Genomic DNA, 23,031 nt, shown 5'->3' with positions numbered 1-23,031 from the left:
ATTAACAAATAACCACAGGCGTTTTGAAAGTGTGTTCTAGGATTTTTTTTTTTTTTCCAATACAACAATGAATCGTCTTATGGACCTCTTCAGTCTGAGTGCTTGTGCTTTGGGAGACTGCACCAATTTTTATCAAAATTTTTATCAAAAAGTCACTAGAAATGGAATTTGGGAGTGGAAGAGGTAAATCATTCAATTGCCTCATTTATGATAAAATGTTAAAACTCAGGAAGATTGCATTACCTATCCAGCATCACAGAGCTGGCTAGAAAAGTCAGCTCATTATACTCAATAATAAGGATTTGCTTTCCAAAAGAGCCACATTTTTAACTTATTAGTTTTCACATGTATCTATACCTTATTCAAATGTTTAGTCAACGGATCATCCTAAAGTTTAAGTTTGTATCCACTGTGACATTTCCATACTACGGTGTTGCATTCTTCTTCCCAACTGATGGAAGAAATCCTCAGATTTTTCTGATGAATGGTTTTCTGTGCCTGCTTTATTTTCAAATAGGTAAAGGTTTACTCTGTTTTTTCCTGTTATAATATCACAATCTGGAATAATTTTATTACATTGCTGGGCATGCTTTTATGGAGCAGTATCATGAGATGAGAATGAAATCACATTATGAGTTAGCATTGTTATCAGTTTTATTGGAGCTGAAACTGAGTGAAAGGATTTAGGAATAATTGGGTAATCAAAGCGAATTAAATCAAGAGAGGGAAAATATCAGTTCTGGCATCAAATGGGGAGCAGTGTGACTGCCACATCTGTAGTCTTTATCCATTTTAATCAAGTCGAAATTATGCTATTAAGACTTATTTTTGCTACATTTACTTGCTCAGACATAGCCGACTTATATTCATTCTGGATATTTCTTGAAACATTAAAACATTCTCACCATTTCTTGGGAAATGTTACCTAACTTGATTACCATCCAAATATCCAAGTTGCTATTATGTTTATAACTGTGTATGCAGTATTCAGTATAGCTTCTGAGTAATGCAATGCAAAATACTGAGTTTTCAATCCACCTAGCTAAGTCTTGTATCTCCCAACTCATTGTTGGGTCTTCAGAAAACTAGGTTTAAGTGGTTTCTTGTTAGTATAAATTTGCTATAATAAATACTGTGTCTTGCTATTGGTATGGCAGAAATATTACTATAGTAACTAGCCTGGTCTTGCTGTCTGGTGTTTCTTTGCTGTATTTCCCAGGGGATACTATTTTTGTAATAAGAAATCTGTTTAGCCTAATAAATGGTAACAGTAATCAGCTTCCCTTTTTTCCCCCCCAGATACCTCTTAAACATGCGAAGTTATAATGCACTGAATTATGAAATGACATAACACTAAATTCACAAACCAAATTAATTTAGAAACCTTTGAGTTCCTTTGTTGAATTCTTTGTATTGTTTCTTATTGAAAAACGTCTCTTAAACCTGTTCTTTGGCCCTGAGCTCTTTCTCCATAAATCTTAGAATCCTTGGTATTTTCTGTTGGGTTTTGGTTTGACTCATTGGTACCAGGGAATGTTCATATCATTGTGCCCGAATCAGGGGGTGATTTGGAGCTTGATTGCTTACCCAAAGAGAGCCTGGGGGAGGTTTCCATTAGGGATGGGCTGGACTGCTGTCTTTAGAACGAAAGCCAGAGCTGTCAGTGTGTGAAAGGCTGCTGGCCCTTAGATTTCACCTCCAAGCTTGGCTCTTAATTTAAAGAAACCAGAGTTCAATTCTCTGGAGGTTTGTGTGTTACCATTGACAGTTTTATGACTTATCCAGTTGGCAAAGAGAAGGACTCTAGATATATTTGTTCCTGCTCCTATGTCTTGCAGTGATTTTCAAAGACACTTAATTCTACAGCAAGTTAGGAAAAAAGGTAAGCTTGTGGTGGATTCATTTCGATATTTGGCAAAACTAATACAATATTGTAAAGTTTAAAAATAAAATAAAATTAAAAAAAAAAGGTAAGCTTGGAAATGAAGGTTGCTCTAAGAAATTAGGGGGCTTCCATGGCTCAGAGGGTAAAGTGTCTGCCTGCAATGCAGGAGACCTGGGTTTGATCCCCGGGTTGGGAAGATCCCCTGGAGAAGGAAATGGCAACCCACTCCAGTACTCTTGCCTGGAAAATTCCATGGATGGAGGAGCCTGATAGGCTGCAGTCCAGGGGATCCCAAGGAGTCACACACAACTGAGCAACTTCACTTCTCAGTTCTAAGAAATTAGAAGATTGCTCCTTATGAAGCTATAGGGTTTTGTTCTTTAAGGAGCTGGTTGAATGTAATGACTTAACAGTTTACCTGTATTTATTGTGTATTTACCATGTGCTAACCATTGCTTTACATGTACTTACATCTCATTTGAATTTCACAACAGCCCTAGAAGTAGGCAGTATTGTTATAATACCCATTTTATATGTAACACAACCTAAGGCAGGAAGCCCAGGTGGCTCAGTGGTAAAGAATCTGCCTGCCAACGCAGGAGACTCAGGAGACTCGGGTTGGATCCCTGGGTTGGGAAGATCCCCTGGAGGAGGAAATGGCAATCCACTCCAGTATTCTTGCCTGGAAAATCCCACGAACAGAGGATTGGTGGGCTCCAATTCACAGGGTTGCAAAGAGTCAGATACGGCTAAGCAACTGAACATGCATGCAGCCTAAGACACAGAGGTTACACACCTGGAAAATGTTAGAGTTAGGATTCAAAGCACCCAAGCTCACTGCAGAACCTGAGCCCTTAAGCATCTACTACAATATTTGCAGTAAATTTCTGTTTTCAGATAGAATAGTAAGGTGGAGTATATTTCAAGCAGTGTTTTTCAAATCTTTTTGACTGTGAACCACTGAAAGAAATATATTTTACATTGCAGACCAGCATGTGTGCACAAACAGATCTAATAAAGCCACACAAAACAGTACTCACCCTTACCATGGAGGATGTACTCTGACCTTTCCTCTCGCTTTCATTTCTAAAAAGTGTTGGTTATGACCCTTAAAATTGATTTCCTGACCTAATATAAGGCCATGGCTTGTAGATCAAAAACTCAAGGTCCTTGATGTCAGCTGGCTCTGCAGGAAGTCCCAGTTCACGTCATCTGCTGAGTGAGCGCCGTCTGCTCTTTTCTCTCGGCACCCAGCACAATTTGTTGACTAAATGAATGTAAACCCAGATTATAATTTGCTCTTCCCTTTTTTAAGTACCCTCTCCCTTCTTCTTTTTTAAAAACAAAAAGCTGAAAATTTGCTAAACATGGAGATTATTTAGACTGGAACAGAGAAGGTAAAGAAACACTAGTGATCTTATTATGGAGATATGGGTTATAAATGAATCTTTATAAAGCAAATTACATTTTCCCATTGATTTTAATTATAATTCTAACAATGTGAAATTGTTAAATTGCTGTTTCTACTACTTTCTGACTCTGGGAGTTCCTCTTGTTTTTCTGTGACTCACACTAATTTCTCTTCTCAAGGTGGGTTCATTTGAGATAAGCTTACCTTTTCCTCCAGCTCCATGAGAGTTGAGGCATTCTGGCAGCCTTGGGGGCTGGGTTACTCAGTCCCCCTAGCATTTCCCGGAGCATGTTTGGCAATCCCTAAACTGTTTGTCACTGGGGAGGATCCTATGAATATTTGAGCAGGACCTTGGCACAGGACAGACCTCTAGAATACATAGAAACTCTCTAGAGTTTCAGGTCAGAAGGAACATCCATTGATGTTCATCTGCAGGGCAGCTACACCTTGAAGGGATGTCAGGAGCCTCTGATGGGCTGATGGGCAGAGAATGGACCAGTCCAAATGTGCAGTTGGCTGCCAGTGCCTGGAAACTTCTGGTACATCAGGTAGTTTTATGTTACCAGGTCACCTATAAGCAGAAGCATTGTGTTTTAAAATATTGATGTTAGAGAATTGATTTATTTGCTAGTTGCTGCTGCTGCTGCTAAGTTGCTTCAGTCGTGTCCGACTCTGTGTGACCCCATAGACGGCAGCCCACCAGGCTCCCTTGTCCCTGGGATTCTCCAGGCAAGAACACTGGAGTGGGTTGCCATTTCCTTCTCCAATGCAGGAAAGTGAAAAGTGAAAGTGAAGTCGCTCAGTCGTGTCCGACTCTTCGCGAACCCATGGACTGCAGCCCACCAGGCCCTTAGGTTTTTCTTAATATAATTTCTTTAGTACTGCTTCTCTCTTCCTCTTCTTTTCATTGCTGATAACTTGTTACAAATACAACACCAGCTCACACAGTTTCTGGAATAAGACTGGCTATTAATACATGTGTTTATTTTATGGATTTTTTAAAATATAAATTTATTTATTTTAATTGGAGGTTAATTACTTTACAATATTGTATTGGTTTTGCCATACATCAACATGAATCCGCCAAGGGTAAACACGTGTTCCCCATCCTGAACCCCTCTCCCACCTCCCTCCCTGTACCATCCCTCTGGGTCGTCCCAGTGCACCAGCCCCAAGCGTCCTGTATCCTGCATTGAACCTGGACTGGCAATTCATTTCATATATGATATTATACATGTTTCAATGCTATTCTCCCAAATCATCCCACCCTCTCCCTCTCCCACAGAGTCCATAAGACTCTTCTATACATCTGTGTCTCTTTTGCTGTCTCGCTTACAAGGTTATCATTACCATCTTTCTAAATTCCATATATATGCATTAGTATACTGTATTGGTGTTTTTCTTTCTGACTTACTTCACTCTGTATAATAGGCTCCAGTTTCATTCACCTCATTAGAACTGATTCAAATGTATTATTTTTAATGGCTGAGTAATACTCCATTGTGTATATGTACCACAGCTTTCTTATCCATTCATCTGCTGATGGACATCTAGGTTGTTTCCATGTCCTGACTATTGTAAACAGTGCTGTGATGAACATTGGGGTACATGTGTCTTTTTCAATTCTGGTTTCCTCGGTGTGTATGCCCAGCAGTGGGATTGCTGGGTCATAAGGCAGTTCTATTTCCAGTTTTTTAATGAATCTCCACACTGTTCTCCATAGTGGCTGTACTAGTTTGCATTCCTACCAACAGTGTAAGAGGGTTCCCTTTTTTTAAAATAAGATCGTTCTAAGTGCTAAGTCGCTTCAGTTGTGTCCAACTCTTTGAGACCCTATGGACTGTAGCCCACCAGACTCCTCTATCCATGGGGTTCTCCAGGCAAGAGTCCTGGAGTGGATTGCAATGCCCTCCTCCAGGGGATCTTCCCAACCCAGAGATGGAACCCAAGTCTCTTATGTCTCCATTGGCAGGCAGGTTCTTTACCACTAGCGCCACCTGGGAAGCCCAAGATAGTTCTAAGAGCAAGGAATTTTTGAGACAGTGAGGAAGGTCAAGGTGAGGGGTGTGTTGGCAGTAAGGAGATAGTCAAAGGGGCCCCTCATCAGCATAGCCTCAAGACCTTCCCTTCGCCTTTTAGCTTGTGCTTACAATTTAACAAGCCCAGGTAATAAAACTTTCAGAATCTTTAAAAATAAGAAAGGTATTTTTTGAAGATTTTTCTCTAAAGGGCAGAAAGATTTCCTTCTTGGTATAAATATGCGTTTTGAAGCACAGTGATATTTTACTAGTTAGGTGGCTTAAAAGAAACTTTGTCCACATTGTTGATGATGAGAAAAAGACAGATTTCAGCCCAAGGCAACTGGAATTGGAATGTTCACATCTAATGGGGAAAAAGCCCTTACGTGGTCAAGAGGGACTTCCTCAAGCTTACCCACATCCTTCTCCTTTTATTCTTTTACTGTTGAGGGCAATACACACTCCACTCTCCAGGACCAATTCTATTTTATGAAACTGCTATCTGGAGTTAGGCTATGATCTCCTCAAGGGCATCTTTCATCACCAGAAACATTCACAGATCCCTGTCATGGTCAGTGGATGTCTGGTGGCTGACTGTCTGGATTTGTGAATGTTTGGGGGCAACAAGAATGGCTTCCCAGCCCGTCGATGCTAAGACTGCGCACTGGGAGGTGTCAGCTTTGGGGGAACCATGAGGAGAGTGTCTTACCGAATCGTTAAACATGTCACCTTGCTATTGGCTTAGTCCCATTTTAATAGATGTGGGGGACTTGGAAACATGCATGTTCTTTCCGTCAAAGAGTTCATAATGTCATGAAGGCTTGAATTATTCACAAATATGAAATATGACAGGAAAAGGCATCATCAGTGGCAGAAGCCCTGGATTGTGAGTCAGAGACCCAGGTTTTAGTTCCAGCTCTGCGATTAGCCATCAGAGTGACCGGACTCACACTTGAGGCCTTGGTGTCCTCCCCTGGGAGACAAAGGGGTCAGATCAAAGAGAAATCCCATGGGCGGAGGAGCCTGGTGGGCTGCAGTCCATGGGGTCACGAAGATTCGGACACGACTGAACGACTTCACTTTCACTTTTCACTTTCATGCACTGGAGAAGGAGATGGCAACCCACTCCAGTGTTCTTGCCTGGAGAATCCCAGGGACGGGGGAGCCTGGTGGGCTGCTGTCTATGGGGTCACACAGAGTCGGACACGACTGAAGTGACTTAGCAGCAGCAGCAGCAGCAGGGTGATTTTAATGCCCACTGTGTGAGACTGATAGCAGGTGCTTTAAGGAGTGGTGGTGGTGGCAAGGGGGAGAGGCTTGGGAGTTGCTCTCTGTTCTAATTAAAATTTGCAAACGTGTCAGTTTAAACTTCAGCAGGGATGCCCATTTCTCCCTAGCCCCAGGACCTTCTCACTAAATAAATGCATAAAAATCAATTTTTGCATCTATATCCTGTTTCTTTCCCCACAAAGACTCATAGAGCAGTTTACAGAGAAATGGAAACCCAGCCCCAGTTCAAAATTGATTTGACTACATTTGATACACTCTTCCTTTCTAGGATATGACTTTTCAGTTATAATAAGCCAAAAGATTGCTTTTCACACCTCTTTCATTTTTATGATTCTTTTCAAAGACTCTTCTGTCGCTCACAGGAAAACTGTATGGTAGGTTTCAACAGACTCAAAAGTAACCAAACCAGAAGTGTCAAGACCTCATAATGAGATTGAGGCTGGATGCATTTCTTTGTGTATGAAGACAGCGATTCTCTCAATGCCACTGAGAATGAGTCCAAATTACAATCCTACCCTTGACTTGTTACTGGGCTCACAAACACTGGGCAGGAAAGTCAGTGCCAGTAATAGAGAAGCCAGGACTGAAGTGTGTGACACAGGCTGAGAAAGCACCAGACGGGACCTCAGGCCCAGATGCTACACCAGGCTGTTTGGACCCCCAGGCCAGGCCCCAGGTGTTGCCTCCCCTCACTATACCCCCACCACCTCGATGGGCCACTGTACCCTGAACTCAGGGGTTCTGAGAGAAATAGCTCCCTCTGAAGTGTGGGGACAGTCAGCATTCATGTCACTCACATTTGTGAAGTGCATGAGTACCTTTAGGAAGACTCATTACTCTGGGTTCTCCAGAGAAAACAGAACGCACAGGAGAGAGACCACATGCATGCACTTTAAGGAATTGGCTCACATAAGTATGGAGTCTGGGAAGTCCAAGATCTGCAGTTGGCTGCCTGGAGATGCAGGAGAGCTGAGGGTGTTCAGTTCCAGTCTGAGTCTGAAAGCTCGAGAACCAGGAGGGCCCATGGTGTAAGCTCCAGTCTTAGTCTGAGTCTGAAGGCTGGAGAAGATGGGTGTGCCAGCTGGAGCAGTCAGGAGAGAGAGCAAGGATTCTGTCTCCTCTCCCTTTTAGAGCCAAGCTGTCAACTGATTGGGTGAGGCCCACCCACATTAGGGAGGGCAATCTGCTTTACTCAGGCTACCCAGCCAAAGTTAATCTCATTCCAGAAACACCCTCACAGAAATGACTAGAATAAGTGTTTGACCAACTGTCTGGGCATCCCATGACTTAGTCTAGTGGACACATAAAACTAACCATCACAAAGACTGTCTCTTATAGATAGGTGCTGCATTCTGAGTAGAATTTAGAAGGGACTGCTAGGGAAATGCAGCTTCTGGGGATTTATTAAAATTGAACATTCCCTTTTCCTCCCACTTCCCCCATAAAGAAACATATTGGAAATTATTCTGTGAACTCTTTTCTCCACATTTTGGCTACTTAGCGCCAAAGCATACATAGAATTTGAAGAATAGGAGACAAAGCAATTGGGACCTTAGGAGTATGGTTCCTAGGATAAGATTATTTGAGCAGGCTCACACTAAAGTTATTTTCCACTCATCTTCCCTAATACCTAAAGCAGCCCACCCCCCTTAATGGATGTGTTAGCTGATGGGGCTGATCATCAACATTGCAGAAAGACATTAAGAGAACAGCGCCACAGAAAAATGACCCGGGCTGAGAACCAATCCGCTAGGGGGTAATTTGAAAAGTGAAATCTGAAGCTGTGGCAAGCCGTAGAAAATTACTATCTTGCTCAATGGGATTAGTTGTCCAAAATGAAGAATATTTTCTTCTTATACCATCTCATTTTCTGATCCCTCTCTTTTTACCAGTTGTACTGATTTCCCTCTTCTGTGCCAAGGGCTGGATCCCAGGGCCAACAGCCTCCTGGTCATTAGCGCTGTCCCAGGCACAGAGCACAGCCCGAGGCTAGCTGTAGTGATGTGAAAGCAGAGAAAGGGGGTGGGAATGTCCTTTTTGAAAGGAAAGAACAAGTACAGAGAGAGCACAGAGTTGGAGTCATTGGGAAATTCTGCCGTTCTCCATTGTCATTTCCATGACACCCTCATCACTTTCTTATGAGAGCAGGGGATCATTTTCCCAGTGGGTCAGGACTGCATCTTCAGCTCTCGCTTGAATGATCTGCCCTTCTCTGAGAGAGAATAGCTTTGTGGCCCAGGGCAGGGCGGTGTGAGAAGCTGAGGCATCTGTACCTAGGACTCAGCAGGCGGCATGGCTCATTTATGAGTGAGGGGTGATTGGCCAAGAAGTGTGTGTGTGCTGGGTCGGGGAGGCACGGATGTCTCCATCAAATCCTTAGTGTAAACCTACCTTAGACTTTACAGTGGAGACAGAGGAGGAGGGCTCAGGTGTTCGAGGATGTGGACTGGAAGAAGATTATGAAAATATAAGGGATGCAGTCTTCTCAGGCTGGGAGGAGAGAGGAAGGTGAGAGGGTGTTGGGAGTGTGCTGGGGGACAACTTTAACACCTGCCTCTCTGTTGAATACAAAAACCTCTGGGACTATCAGAGCGACTGGTATGACTGGTGGGATGGGGTAGGGACCTTTGCCTGAGTCCAGCAGAGCATGTGACTCCCTCCACCCACCTACCCACCCACCTTCCATCCATTCATCTTCTGTCCATGTATCCATCCGTCCACCCATCCATCTACCTACTCATTCTCCATCCATTCATCTTCTATCTATCCATCCACCCACCCACCTATCTTCTATCTGTCTACTCACCTACGTTTTTTCTTTGGCCATGATAATTCCTCAACCAGGGGTCAAGCCCATGCCCCCTGCAGTGGAAGCATGGAGTCCTAACCCCTGGACTGCCAGGGAGGTCCCACCACCCACCTCTCTTCTGTCCACTCACCCACCTATCCTCTCCATCTGTTCGTCCATCCATCCATTCATCCAGCCACCCATCTTTCACTAGCAGCTCTTGTGAAATGCCCACACTCACTATAGGAGGAGGTGAAGATTAAGATCCCATCTACCCCTTCTAGGAGTTCGCAGCCCAGTGGGAGAGACAGCTCAGTAGACCAGCGATAACAAGGCAAGGGCCACTCCAAGCGAGGACAGCCTGGGTGCCTAGATGGGAACAGAGGCCTCCTATTCAGACTCTGAAGGAAGAAGGAAGGCTCCCAGGGGGAGATGCTGTTAAGTCCTGGAGGATGAGCACATTATGGGGTATGTGCCTCCCTCATTGGAGGTTCTGGCACAATTCTCCTTCCTGCCTCAGTGATTCAGGTTCCCTTCCCACCCACATTCAGGTGGGGAGAACTCACCCTACCTGCCTCCCCTTTACTCCCCTCCCCAACCCACAGCCTTTTTTCTTTCTCCCTACTATGTAGAGACATATTGGAATCTCTTTCATCTTCAAATTTTATTACAATAAAACCCCTCCCTTGACCCTGATCCCAGGATAACTCCCACCTTATGCTCTTTTGTTCACACCAAGCATCTGGAAAGAGAAACCCATGCTTACTGTCACCCACCCTACCCCGTTCAAACATCAGCAGGCAGGCACCCTCCGCCTGGACAGTTCCTCCCTGTCCCTGAAGCCGCCTGGGCTCTGGTCCCAGTGTCCCAGTCTCCAGCCAGTGGATGCTTCTCAGACTCAGAAAGCAGGTCTCTGGGTGGTGGTTGACGCTGCTGCCCATTCCTTCCTTCCCTTCCCTCGCTTGCATAATGCAGTCAGGTCTTCCTTCTCCATGGCCCTGGATTACCAGGGTCCTCTGTGGGTGCCTGGGCTGCACCTCCTTTTACACTATATTTGTTCCCAGAACAGCGTGCCTGCCCATGCCCGAATGTCCAACCCAGGGCACCGTGGAGCTTCAGACTCGGCAGACATGCCTGCCTGGGTGTCCCCACTACCCCGCAAGAGCTCAAACTCCCTGCCTCCCTAGTCCACATGCAGGGCCCCACCATCTACTCCATCATCAGCATCAGAACCTGGGAGTTTTCCTAGACGCCTCTCTTTTACCTCGTTCCCCTGACCCCGTCCTCCATCCAGTGGGTCACAGCTTTTGTGAGTCTGTGTCATTGTTGCCCATTGGCCTCGTTCTTCCATTGCCTCCACCTTGGTTCCAACTCCTGGTTTCCCACCCGGTTGCAGCTCAAGCCCTGAGATCCAACAGTCCTTAGTTGCTGGTCCTCAGGCAGGTGTGGGGCTGGCTGTCTCACAATCACTGGGACAGCTTTCTAAAACTCAAGACTTCCTGGCCCACCCCAGCCAGACAGCCTGGGTCAGTGGATGTCCTTTTACAAAGCTGCCTTCTTGCTCTTGAAGTGCAGCTGGAGGCCTGGGAGGCACTTCTGATGAGCTTCCTGCCTCCAGCTTGGTCTGCATCAGTCAGTCATCGATGTGGGTACAAGAAAGATCATTCAAAACTGCAGATCTGATTCCGATCATGTCACTGTTCGAAGCTCTCAGTACTAGCCACAACCCCATCCCTCACCCCCTCATCAAGTCCAAACCCTTAGCTAAGACACACAGTCCTTCATGATCTGCAGCCAGCGTCTCCTGCCCTCCCTCCACCCCACACAGGGCTCCGCCTGTGCAGTCAGTCACCCTGCCCCCAGCCCAACAGAACCACCTCTTCCCTGAAATGCACTCAGCTGCTTCTGACCTCCCCACGAGTGCCCTTCCTCGCTCTCACTGGCTGGTGTCTGCTCAGCTGTGAGGTTTCAGCTCCAGGTCTTCTGGAGGCCTGTCCCCTCCTCTTACCCTCAGCTTACCCTTCCGTGGCCACCCACCGTCGGATGCAGCTTCTCTTTGACTTACAGCATGTGAGTCAGAATGACTTTCACCCACAGCCTGCCAGAAAGTGTCCAGACCACTCAGGTTTCTGAATGTTCCTGCTTCTGGGCTTTCTAGGCTGGGATGGAATTCCAGCGCTGCTAGTTGCCATCTCAATACCGTGATGGACGTACGTTTAAAGAACCCACCCTGTGATGGCCAGACTTGGAAGGAAACCCTCATCACTTGGGAAACACTTGACAATCTACTTTTCCTTTGAAATAAAAACATGAAGCCATCACTTAGCGACCTGCTGGTACTTTATTGCCCTCGCCCAGATGGGTATTAATCGTCACCCTCCGCTGGCCTGGAGCACACCATGTGCTGTCAGAGTGCTCACAGCGGGGCAGAGCTGCGGCTGCATGTGAGTGGCGCTGAGGCTGGGTGGTGTCTCCTTTGTCAAAGCACCTTCTTTCTGTTCAATAAAATATCAGAGCTGCTCCCACTGAAAAGATGTAGTGGAGTCAGATGTGGCTGCTGTTGCCTTCCCTGCCTTCCTCACTTGGTCCACAGCCTTGCGCTCTCTGCAGAGGGAACGTGTCATGGCTTCTGGACACCCTGTCACTGTGGCCCCTCCCTTGCCATGTGGCTTTCAACCCAGTGGTGCTGGCAGGGTGTCCAGGGTCACAAGGTCAGTTGGGGAGGACCACAGGTGAGTCCTTCATGAGCCCGTGAAAGTTGGGATGGGGAAAATCACCTACCAGCTGAGGGCATTTTGCAAGTCCAGCTGTCGCAGAGGATCAGATGTCTCCTGAGGCCGGCATCTGGGCATCACCTGGAAATCAGGTAAATCCTCCAAGGGCTCCAGCGATGCTGCCTCTGAGTCTGGGCTGGGTTTTCTAAGGTGGCCCAGGCTGTTGCTGACCCTCTCCCACCTCGGGGACCATCAGCTGCCCTGGGGGCGGGGACGGATGGGCACCCCAACCCCTGTCCCGATGGAGTTTCACGTATTTGTTCGGGGAACTTGTTCAGTAAGGATTTTGTAAGAGAGTGAAGTAGAAGGCCTCCACGATGCACAGGAGTTTAGGGTTCTCTGTGTCTCCGTCATCCCTTCCCTTTGAGTGGTGGGCACACAGGGCACCCTTCCTTAACCTCGGTCTCTGCCAGCGAGCTCACATCATCCACGTTTGTTTCAAGGATCGGCCTTCGTCCCTCACCCCACATCGGGCCCCTGAACCAGGATGTCTTGAACTCTGGGGCCCCCCTTGCTGCCTCTAGCACTCTCTGTGCGCTCAGGCCCACCACGTCTTCCCCACACCATTGCCCAGCTCTCCCAGCCATGCCCCGAGCTCTCTCTCCTCCACTTACTCCCTCCAGCATCCATCCTTTGGGCCTCCTGATTGCATGTACCCCCTGCCCAGCTCCATGGCTCCACACCAGCCTCCTCACTCAGCCTGGCTTTCTAGGGTCACCCCAGTGTGTCTCCCACTCTCTTTCCCAACTCTGTTTATTCACTCATCCAACACTTATGGAGCAGGTTCTATGCAGGACTATAATCGATTCCATGGGATACAACAGTTAGAAATCTCGGAACTTGTCCTTCAGGGCTCATAATCCAGAGTATGAGGCGACTGTTCTCCCAATAATTCAGCACAAGCCTGTGATCACATTACAGGAGTGGAACAAAGAGAGGGTAGGTGGAGGGGAGTGGGGATAAGGAAGGCCTCCCAGAGGATGAGGAACATGGTCCAGAACTGGCCAATGGGGGTGAGGGCAGCAGGCAAGGGAGGGTGGGCATCCCCAGCCTGCCTCTTCTGCAAGCCCTGTATGGCTGTCAGCCACCTGCTGCTCTGCAGGCGTCACCTGGGTCTCCCAGCTGGGCCATCACGTGTGCTGTTCCCCTGTGTCTCCCTCCACGAAGGTGGTTCCATCCTTGGGGTCTCACCGGTCCTTCAATACTGGGCTCTGATTCCATCTCCCCCTTCCCTGACCACCTCTCCTCCCTCGGCTCCCTTCTGCATTTTATACTTCAGTTGTGACGTTTACCGCTTTGAGTGCTTTTTGTGATTTACTTTTCCTCAGCTCCCTACTTCTAGAATTTTCTGGAAGGGCTGACTTGACGGTGGAACTGAAATCACTGATGAGTGCTCTTCTAAGCAAAGAGCAAAAAGCAGCCTGTAACGTGTGCTAGAATATTTATATTCTTGGTTTTTCTGTTGGTGGAGTTTGGTGACCCACAGCATCGGAAAGACGACAATATCTGCTCTTTAGCCTAGAAGGCCCTCGGGATCCAGAGAGTATATTCAGAGGACTCTTTTCTTCTCTCTGTCCATGTAGGGTTCGATGACCTCCAGGTGTGTGCGGACCCCGGCGTCCCGGAGAATGGCTTCAGGACGCCCAGCGGAGGGGTTTTCTTTGAAAGCTCTGTCACCCGTTTTCACTGCCAAGACGGATTCAAACTGAAGGGCTCTACAAAGAGACTGTGTATGAAGCATCTAAACGGAACCCTGGGCTGGATCCCGAGTGACAAACCCATCTGTGTGCAGGAAGGTAAAGCGGTCCCTTCCACCCCCACCCCTAGCTCGTGGAAGCTGCTCCCGTGGTCAGCTCGTGGCCGCAGGGGTACCGAGGCTGTGTGCCAGAGGGACCAGTTCCCTGGGCTGCTCTCTGTTTCAGGGGTGGTCCAGCAGGCTGATGGAAGAGCATGCGTGCTCAGGAAGGGCTGGGGCACGGGATAAATGCATCTCAGCATCAGGAGTAATCGTCTTCCTTCTGTGTCTCAATTACAAGCCAATTTATCGCCATTTTTGTCAATGCAAAAGAGCAACTCAGATAACATGAGGGCCATTTATTATCGAACTGCCAACTCAGCACCCATTTCCATGTTACTCAATAAAAAATGCAGTAAATATCTTGAGCCCAAACTGTATATAATGATACAGAAGATGCATGTTACTCAGAGGATTAAATCAATTACTCCTTATCAGTCCTGCGTTAGACATGATTCATTTAAGGAAAGAAAGGACTGTGGCAAGCAATGATACATTGATAAGGTAGATATTTATCTCCAGTAGTTATCCCTAAATTTATCTATCATGACAATATATTCATTTACTTCTAGCAGTTATCCCCAGGTCTTTTGGTTGAAACACTTCATATATATATATATATGTGTGTGTGTGTGTGTGTGTGTGTATTTTTGCTTCTTTGTTTTTACTCTGTGAAGATACTTTTAGAATTTAAAAGAATGCATTGAGTTTAACTAATTGGAATGCCAAATTGTGGCTTATATATCTCTGATGATCAGCGAGGTTGAAGTGGGAATAGGCATGAATCAAGAGTTAATTCTAGCTCCAAGTTTCCATGAGGCATAGAACTTGTATTCCATCAAGTTCATTAGAAGTGGGTTTCACTTTCTCTTAACACCATTATTGATTTTATTTTCAAATGGAGCTTTTATAATAATGCTTTGTAAACTCTTATTCTGATTTAGTGTATATCTTCTTTATGAAACTTTTAAAATAATTTAATTTGACAAGCATTGATCAAATATCTGTTATGCTCCTCCTTGTGGAAATTATGAAGGATGGATATGGTAGTGTCTTAGTCTTAAAGTGTTTACTTGCTATCTTTGCTTTTATTTTCAAGATTTTTTTAAAAAGCCAAAATTACTGTGAAGAATTAAAAATGTTAAAAGTAAATTTATTTTTCCCCCTTCAATACAGTCCAGGCAAGTTGTGATTTCTTTAACATTCTATTAATTAAAAGCTTATTTGAAAAAGTTGATTTAATATATAAAATAAACAATAAAGATCTACCATATAGCACAGGAAGTTATATTCAATATCTGATAATAACTTATAATGGAAGAGAATCTGAAAAGAATATACATATATAGCAATCACTTTGCTGTACACCTGAAATTAACACTATATTATAAATCAACTGGGAGAAGGCAATGGCACCCCACTCCAGTACTCTTGCCTGGAAAATCCCATGGACGGAGGAGCCTGGTAGGCTGCAGTCCATGGGGTCTTGAAGAGTCAGACTGAGTGACTTCACTTTCACTTTTCACTTCCATGCATTGGAGAAGGAAATGGCAACCCACTCCAGTGTTCTTGCCTGGAGAATCCCATGGACGGATAAGCCTGGTAGGCTGCAGTCCATGGGGTCACACAGAGTCGGACACGACTGAAGCGACTTAGCAGCAGCAGCTATAAATCAACTATACTTCAATTTTTAAAAATTATTTAGTTTGTATGTAAAAACTTTCCTGCTAAAACCTATGGCCTAAGATACCCAGTACTTAGAACCCGGAAAAACTCAGAGAACAAAGAAAACCAGTAGATTTTCTGAATATTGCCCAAAGTTAAAGGCCCTCTATTACTTGGTCATCCTGGGGGAAAAAAAAAATTGTATCCCATTTTAGATGAGCTTCTTTCCAACCTTGTATGTAGCAATATAATACATAGTAATTCCAAGAAAGGGAGTGAAAAATCACATTGGAGTAGAGACTTCTATCATATAGGTCTGCATGCATAACCCTTAACACGTAGCCCCACACATAGGATAGGGGCTGTGTACATGGGGATGGCAGAGAAGAGTCAGCTCTTTTATTCAGTTCTGTTCATTCAGTTGCTTAGTCATTCAACTCTTTGTGACCCCGTGGACTGCAGCACACCAGGCTTCCCTGTCCATCACTAACTCCCGTAGCTTGCTCAAACTCATGTCCATCAAGTCAGTGATGCTATCCAACCATCTCATCCTCTGTCATCCCCTTCTCCTGCCTTCAGTCTTTCCCACCATCAGAGTCTTTTCTAAGGAGTCAGTTCTTCACATCAGGTGGCTGAAGTATTGGATCTTCAGCTTCAGCATCCTAGAATATGATCAGATGTTTCCAAAGGACAGTCCAGGACTCCTCATTGCTAGCTGATGTTGCGCTCTAAACATATTACAAAGTTTGGAAGAAAGGGTGTTTCCTTTTTAAGTATGATGGTGTGATTATTTTTAATATAAATGTTGATTTTTGTTGGTCTTTGAAAGATCTGTATAAGGAGATTACTTTCTTTGCCCTTGCCATGGAGAGAATCCTCGTTGTTAATGTCCTAAGCCTTCTGTATGAGGCTTACAGGGGCAAGGGGTGCATAGAAGTATATTCCATGGATGTCAGAGAGGAGGGAAGGAGCCAGACTTTTTTCCCCCTGGTTTGTAAATGGCCTTTACTCTCTGATTAGGATTTATGCTGGGTGAATAGTAACAGCTGCTTAATTCATTTGTTTTCCCTTGTCAGGTAATTCTTAGAGAGCTAATGAATTTTTTTGTGTGTGCTGGTAATAGTGATAACAGTAATACATGATCACGTTTTTATAGGTCATTAGAGTTTGGAAGTGTGTTCAGATTCACTATCTCATCTAACATGTGCAGTCGCCCTGCAAGGCAAGTCTCATTGTCCTTATTTCCTGTTTAGGAAACTGAGGCCCAGAGAAGTTTACTCACTTTGTCAAAGTCACATAGCTGGTGAGTAAGCTGCAGATTTGTAACTAGTTCTAAGCCAGTACTTTTTCTTCTACAAGGTTATGTCTAACTTCTTGCATCACAAAATTCCTATTTTAATCAGCTATGCAAAAACACATTGTTATACCAAATGGCATCATCAACATTCAGAGTTGAAGGGACTCATAGAAATCAGATCACTCAAGCCCTCATTCTAAGTTAGTTTGTGTTCAATCAATAGGGAAACCGAGTCTCAGAGAAGCCAAGAGTCTTCCCAGACTTAAATGGCTATTTAGGGACACATCTGTTCTAGCCCAGGTCTTATCACTGTTACCTGGACTCCTTCCAATCTTCTCAGCTGTCAGCCAGTTCTGCCTGAAACACAGATTTTGAAAAATAAGTTCAAATGCATTGAAATGCTTTATAGCAGTAAAGTGCTCTACAGAAGCAAGGTGGTATTAAGGCAAATATTTTCTTGTGCATTCACTCAGATTCCCTCTTTTATGCTCCACTTCACCCTGCCACATGTACCAGTCATCTCCTTCTCTCACTTTACTCCAGTCTAAGTGGTTTATTCCAAGCAAACTCACTTATAGACATTTGGACTCGCAGAACTGATAATATAGGCAATGAATTAATTTTCTGGAATCCAAAGTGAAGTGAAGTGAAGTTGCTCAGTCGTGTCTGACTTTGCGACCGCATAGACTGTAGCCCACCAGGCTCCTCCATCCATGGAATTTTATAGGCAAGAGTACTGGAGTGGGTTGCCATTTCCTTTTCCAGGGGATCTTCCCAACCCAGGGATCAAACCCGGGTCTCCCGCATTGCGGGCAGATGCTTTACTGTCTGAGCCACCAGGGAATCCCTGGAATCCAAAGCCTCCAGCCTAAGAGGTATCTCTGCTTCTCCAAGCTGCTTCTGTAAGACCAAAACCTTCATGTCCCTGAGTAGGGGTGAAGATACTTATGGTTCAGGGAGCAGGGGAGGTGACCAATATGGTGGAGAGGGGACCGTGGGGTTGGCAGAGCACTGAAAATACTCCCTGTGGGCACAGGGCTGCTGACACAGTAAGTACAGGGACTAAAGGCCAGGAGGACAGCCACCATCTGGGCCTCTTCCTTTCCAAAATCACTCAGCTCATCTACTGGGGCACACTTTCCCTGCTAATACATCCCTTTCCCACATTTCATAAGAAAAAGTGTAGGTAAAATCAGATTGACTTTGCGTAAATTCACTTGACACTTAATGCAACACGTGTCAAATCAGGACATAGAAACACACTGTCCTGTCCTGAAAGCTTTAAAAGAGGTGGGGTCAGTACTGTGGCACTTCAGACTGTGGTTTTTTGCACATCGTGAAGAAGTAGTTTATTAAAAAATAAACATCCTAGGACCTTCCTGGTGGTCCAGTGGCTAAGACTCAGCACTCCCAATGCAGGGGGCCCAGGTTTGATCCCTGGTCAGAGAACTATATCTCACATGTTGCAACTAAAAATCATGCGTGCCACAACGAAGACCCAGCACCACCAAATAAATAAATATTTAAAAATAAATAAATAAAAATAAACATCCCAAAGAAACCAAAATAAAATGAATTCAAATCCATTTGTATTATGTATAAATATCATATGGGAGGAGCAGAGAAGAATCCGTCTATGTGTTGCCCAAACCCTATTTAATATCAATATTAATGGAAATGTATCACTACTTGACCATCCCTTGGCCCAGCTGGATACAGGACACATCTCATTTCTTATGGCACTGGTTATGCTAGCTGGACAGAAGTTTTTTTGTTTTGTTTTCGGCCGTGCTGGGTCTTAGTTCCAGCATGCAGGATCATCATTCTTTGTTGTGGCATGTGGAATCTTTCATTGCAGCATGCAGCATCTAGTTCCCTGGAGAACTAACTAAAGAACTAACTAACTTAATCACTTAAAGAACTTAACCACGATGGTGTGATCGCTCACCTAGAGCCAGACATCCTGGAGTGCGAAGTCAAGTGGGCCTTAGGAAGCATCACCATGAACAAAGCTGGTGGAGGTGATGGAATTCCAGCTAAGCTATTTCAAATCCTAAAAGATGATGCTGTGAAAGTACTGCACTCAACATGCCAGCAAATTTGGAAAACTCAGCAGTGGCCACAGGACTAGAAAAATTTTCATTCCAATCCCAGAGAATTGCACTCATCTCACACGCTAGCAAATAATGCTCAAATTTCTTCAAGTGAGGCTTCAACAGTACATGAACTGAGAACTTCCAGATGTTCAAGCTGGGATTTAGAAAAAGCAGAGGAACCAGAAATCAAATTGCCAACATCCATTGGATCATAGAAAAAGCAAGAGAATTCCAGAAAAACATCTACTTCTGTTTCATTGACTACGCTAAATCCTTTGACTGTGTGGATCACAACAAACTGGAAAATTCTTAAAGAGATGGGAATACCAGACCACCTGACCTGCCTCTTGAGAAATCTATATGCAGGTCAGGAAGCAACAGTTAGAACTGGACATGGAACAACAAACTGATTCCAAATAGGGAAAGAAGTACATAAAGGCTGTATGTTGTCACCCTGCTTATTTAACTTATGTGCAGAGTACATCATGAGAAATGCTGGGCTGGAAGAAGCACAAGCTGGAATCAAGATTGCCAGGAGAAATATCAATAACCTCAGATATGAAGATGACACCACGCTTATGGCAGAAAGTGAAGAGGAACTAAAGAGCCTCTTGATAGAAGTGAAAGAGGAGAGTGAAAAAGCTGGCTTAAAACTCAACATTCAAAAAACGAAGATCATGGCATCTGGTCCCATCACTTCATGACAAATAGATGGGGAAACAATAACAGAGTTTATTTTCTTGGGCTCTAAATTCACTGCAGATGGTGACTGCAGCCATGAAATTAAAAGACACTTGCTCCTTGGAAGAAAAGCTATGACCAAAGTCCATGGGGTCTCAGAGAGTCGGACATGACTGAGCGACTGAACTGAACTGAACTAACTGCCCAAGAGAGCTAACTAAATAATTGTGCGCAGTTCCTGGGTAGGGTGAGAGACCATTACCTAGATGTCCCGTAGCACCTAAATCCCTCTTCCCTCTGAGTCTCTTTCCTGGGAGAGTGTCTGGGACATCGTTTAAAGCCAGACGCAGAAGTTAAGCTTCTGAGTGGATTCAGGGTGTCTGTGGAGCATCCTTGGAGGTAGATTGCATACTTTGTGTGCAGAAACACACCTGTTTCTTGTCTCCTTTGAGTTTCCTCCTCCCGAGCATGTGCCCGGGGAGGTAGCAGCTACACCAGCGGACAAACATTTCTTTGCAGAGGGCTCTCATAATTGAGGACTTCTTCTCAGACCTCTCCTCTTCAAGGTAGAAAGGATCTTTCTCTTTTCTCCTCACCTTCCCCCTTGAGCAGCTCTGCGAATAATTAATGATTGCATTGGTAAATTTCAGATAGACCCATACCAAGCAAATAAAAAGGATTTGGGTTCTCGCAGGCAGTTGGCCTGTTCAAGTGAGAGTCTTCCAGAGCACATTCCAGACCAGCTTGAGGCCACTGTGGCTCTTCTAAACGACCTTGGGACCATGATGCTGAGAGCTGAGGTCCATCAACTGCCGCTTGTTTGAGAACCAGCTCGCTGAGCAGGCAGCTTTCCCAGGATGCCCCTACTCTATGATTGGCTGGAGCAAAGCAGGAGACAAAAGCACCGCTTAAAGCACATGTTAGTGTAACCCGTGAACCGCTGCCCCTCTAAGGACAGCCCGCCTTGGGATGGCTTTCCTCACTTTGAGAAGGACCAGTAAAGCCCCTGGCAGGATGGTCTAGTTGGACCTGCAGCCCTGGGGCCCCGGTGGTACCTGAGAGCTTTGCCCCACAGCCCTTAGAGCAACCTCATCTGGCCTCTCAGTACTTCTGGAGGGCAAGGTCCCTCCATCTAGAGGGAGATGAGGGTACAGATGACACATGAGCATGTGATGACCAGCTCCCACAGTAGATAGCACCATGTATTACCAGCCAGTCCAAGCAGGTGGTTCTCCTGCAGGAGGCGGGCAAGGCAGGCCCCAGTGCAATGGCCGTTGTTTCCTGTGGCTGCTTCCTTCCTGTCTTCTCTCATCCCTTGGCCATGGGACTGTGCTTTTATAAACAAGGAAACTAAAGCTGAGAATCCCCCGGCAGTCCAGTGGTTAGGACTTGGTGCTTTCACTGCTGCGGGCCCAGGTTCGATTCCTAGTTAGGGAACTAAGATCCCTCAAGTTGTGTAGCTCCCCACCCCCCAGAAAAAAGTTATTAAAAAAGAAAAGAAACTAAAGCCCATAGAGTTTAAGTGACTTACACAAGTCACCTGGCAAATAAACCAGGATTAGAACCAGCATCCTGACTCCTGGTTCAGGGCTCTTTCCACCATCCCGGTGGTGTGCAACCCAGGCTGCAAGTCAGCATCACCTGGGGAACTTTTAGAAATAACAGTGTCTGGAATGTTCTCCAAGATATTCTATTTTGGTGGTTCTGGGCAATGGGAGCTCAAACATGGTTAAAAGCTCCCAGGGTGATTTCAGCTACCACTGCCATCTGCCCTTCTTTGTCTCAATCACCTACATTGTCTGCTTGTGGCTGAAGGTCACAGACAGCACGAGGGTGCTGTCCCCACACCCACCTGCTGTGTCCCCATACTGAACCTTTCTCTGCCCCAGCTCCTTGCAGAGGGGGGGAATAGATGAATTCACTAAGCAAACATTATTTTTAAGTACTTGCTAAAGTATTTGACTCGCATAGATCTGACCAGGATTGCTATGAGATTAATAATTTGATGTTAAGAAGGTTCTTTGAGTTTCCTGGGTAAAAGGTGCAATGTGAGTTTAAGTAGTATTATTACATTATACATTTTTGATTAAAAAATTCAACTTGACTTATGAGCTAAAGCTGGCAGTAAAGATGACAGATAACTCCTTTATTCAGTGAAACTGTAGGGTGCAGGCATTTTTCAAAAGCAAGATAGTCATACTTCTTTTTTACAGTTACTCCTATATTAAGGTAAGTTGTCTCCCAGCTCCAGAAGCTTCCCCCAAACAGATGGATGCTTTCAAAATGTTTTATTTAGGATCCTTTTCTTCTCACGTACATTTTCTATCATCCAAAATTTCTTTCTTGTTGCCTTGGACATGGGTTATCAGAAACAGCAGGCAGTGCCCACAAGGGCAAGTATTTGCATGTCTTCCCCTAAGATAATCTCTTCTCATTTTCTGTCTTCTAAGATGGGAAGGAGCAGAGGGCTGCCTCTCTCTGTCTCCAGGACCATTGCCATTTCTTATTTATGCTTCTGGTAACAGAAGTCACTGCTTCCCTACCCTCCCTCCTTTGTGGCTTCAGTGTGAGTTTCAGTTTTTGTTCTTTAAGAGATTTTTTTTTAACTTAAATGTGATCATGACTTGAAAGGAAAAACAAAATCCAGAGGAAGTAAGGTCAGGTCAGATGGGGGCACATGCAGCAAAGATAAATGACAGAAATGATCAGTTATCATTGTTGCTAGATGACGGCTGGGCCGCCACAGACAAGCCTGCACAGCTGAGCCCCCTAGAAGTGCAGAGGGAAAATCCGAATCCTAGCAGACTTTACCAGCTGCCTGCCGTCATCTCTCGTGTCGTGTGAGTGCTGCACTTCGCCCTCTCTTACAGGTGCCATGGGAGTAGGAACTTGATTTAAGCCACAGAATTATTCGGCAAATGCGGAACATCCATATGTGTACGCAGCCTTGTCAGATCGTGTGTAAAGGTCACAAAATGATTGTTTTCAAATCATGTTTCACAACCTCAAACACCAAGTCAATCACCAAGATTCTCTAGAAAGCCAGTTTTTCACAAACTTGCAGCAGATACTACCCAGAATTAGGTTGGCTGTCTGTGAAAAATGCAGGGCAGCCCCCACGGGTGTCCTTCCAAACCCATCCCAGACCAAGTTATTTCCCCTCATGTGGTTCTTGAGTGGTTTGGAGATGACCGTGGCTCCCCAATCTGCATCTTGAGAGTCCTGTTATGATGCAGATCTCTTTGGAATCCCACACCTGACTGCAGAGGGAGAGGCCTTGGGCGCAGAGCTGCCTTCCAGCTGCTCAGATAGGATTCTGTTCTTTACTACA

At 45.2% G+C, this 23,031-nt stretch overlaps 1 protein-coding gene across 2 annotated transcripts in view; it reads left to right on the top strand.

Moving 5' to 3' along the window:
* SUSD4 (sushi domain containing 4) overlaps window positions 1-23,031 on the top strand; it is a 133,570-nt gene that overhangs the window by 63,082 nt on the left and 47,457 nt on the right. For both annotated transcript variants that reach the window (XM_019976933.2, XM_070768015.1), the window contains exon 3: window positions 13,750-13,962. In XM_019976933.2, the coding sequence (XP_019832492.2) occupies window positions 13,750-13,962 (213 nt within the window). The remainder of the gene's footprint in view (window positions 1-13,749; window positions 13,963-23,031) is intronic.

The sequence above is a fragment of the Bos indicus genome, chromosome 16 (assembly GCF_029378745.1).
Source record: "Bos indicus isolate NIAB-ARS_2022 breed Sahiwal x Tharparkar chromosome 16, NIAB-ARS_B.indTharparkar_mat_pri_1.0, whole genome shotgun sequence".
NCBI classification, from domain to species: domain Eukaryota; kingdom Metazoa; phylum Chordata; class Mammalia; order Artiodactyla; family Bovidae; genus Bos; species Bos indicus.
This window is presented reverse-complemented; position numbering and strand designations above follow the sequence as displayed.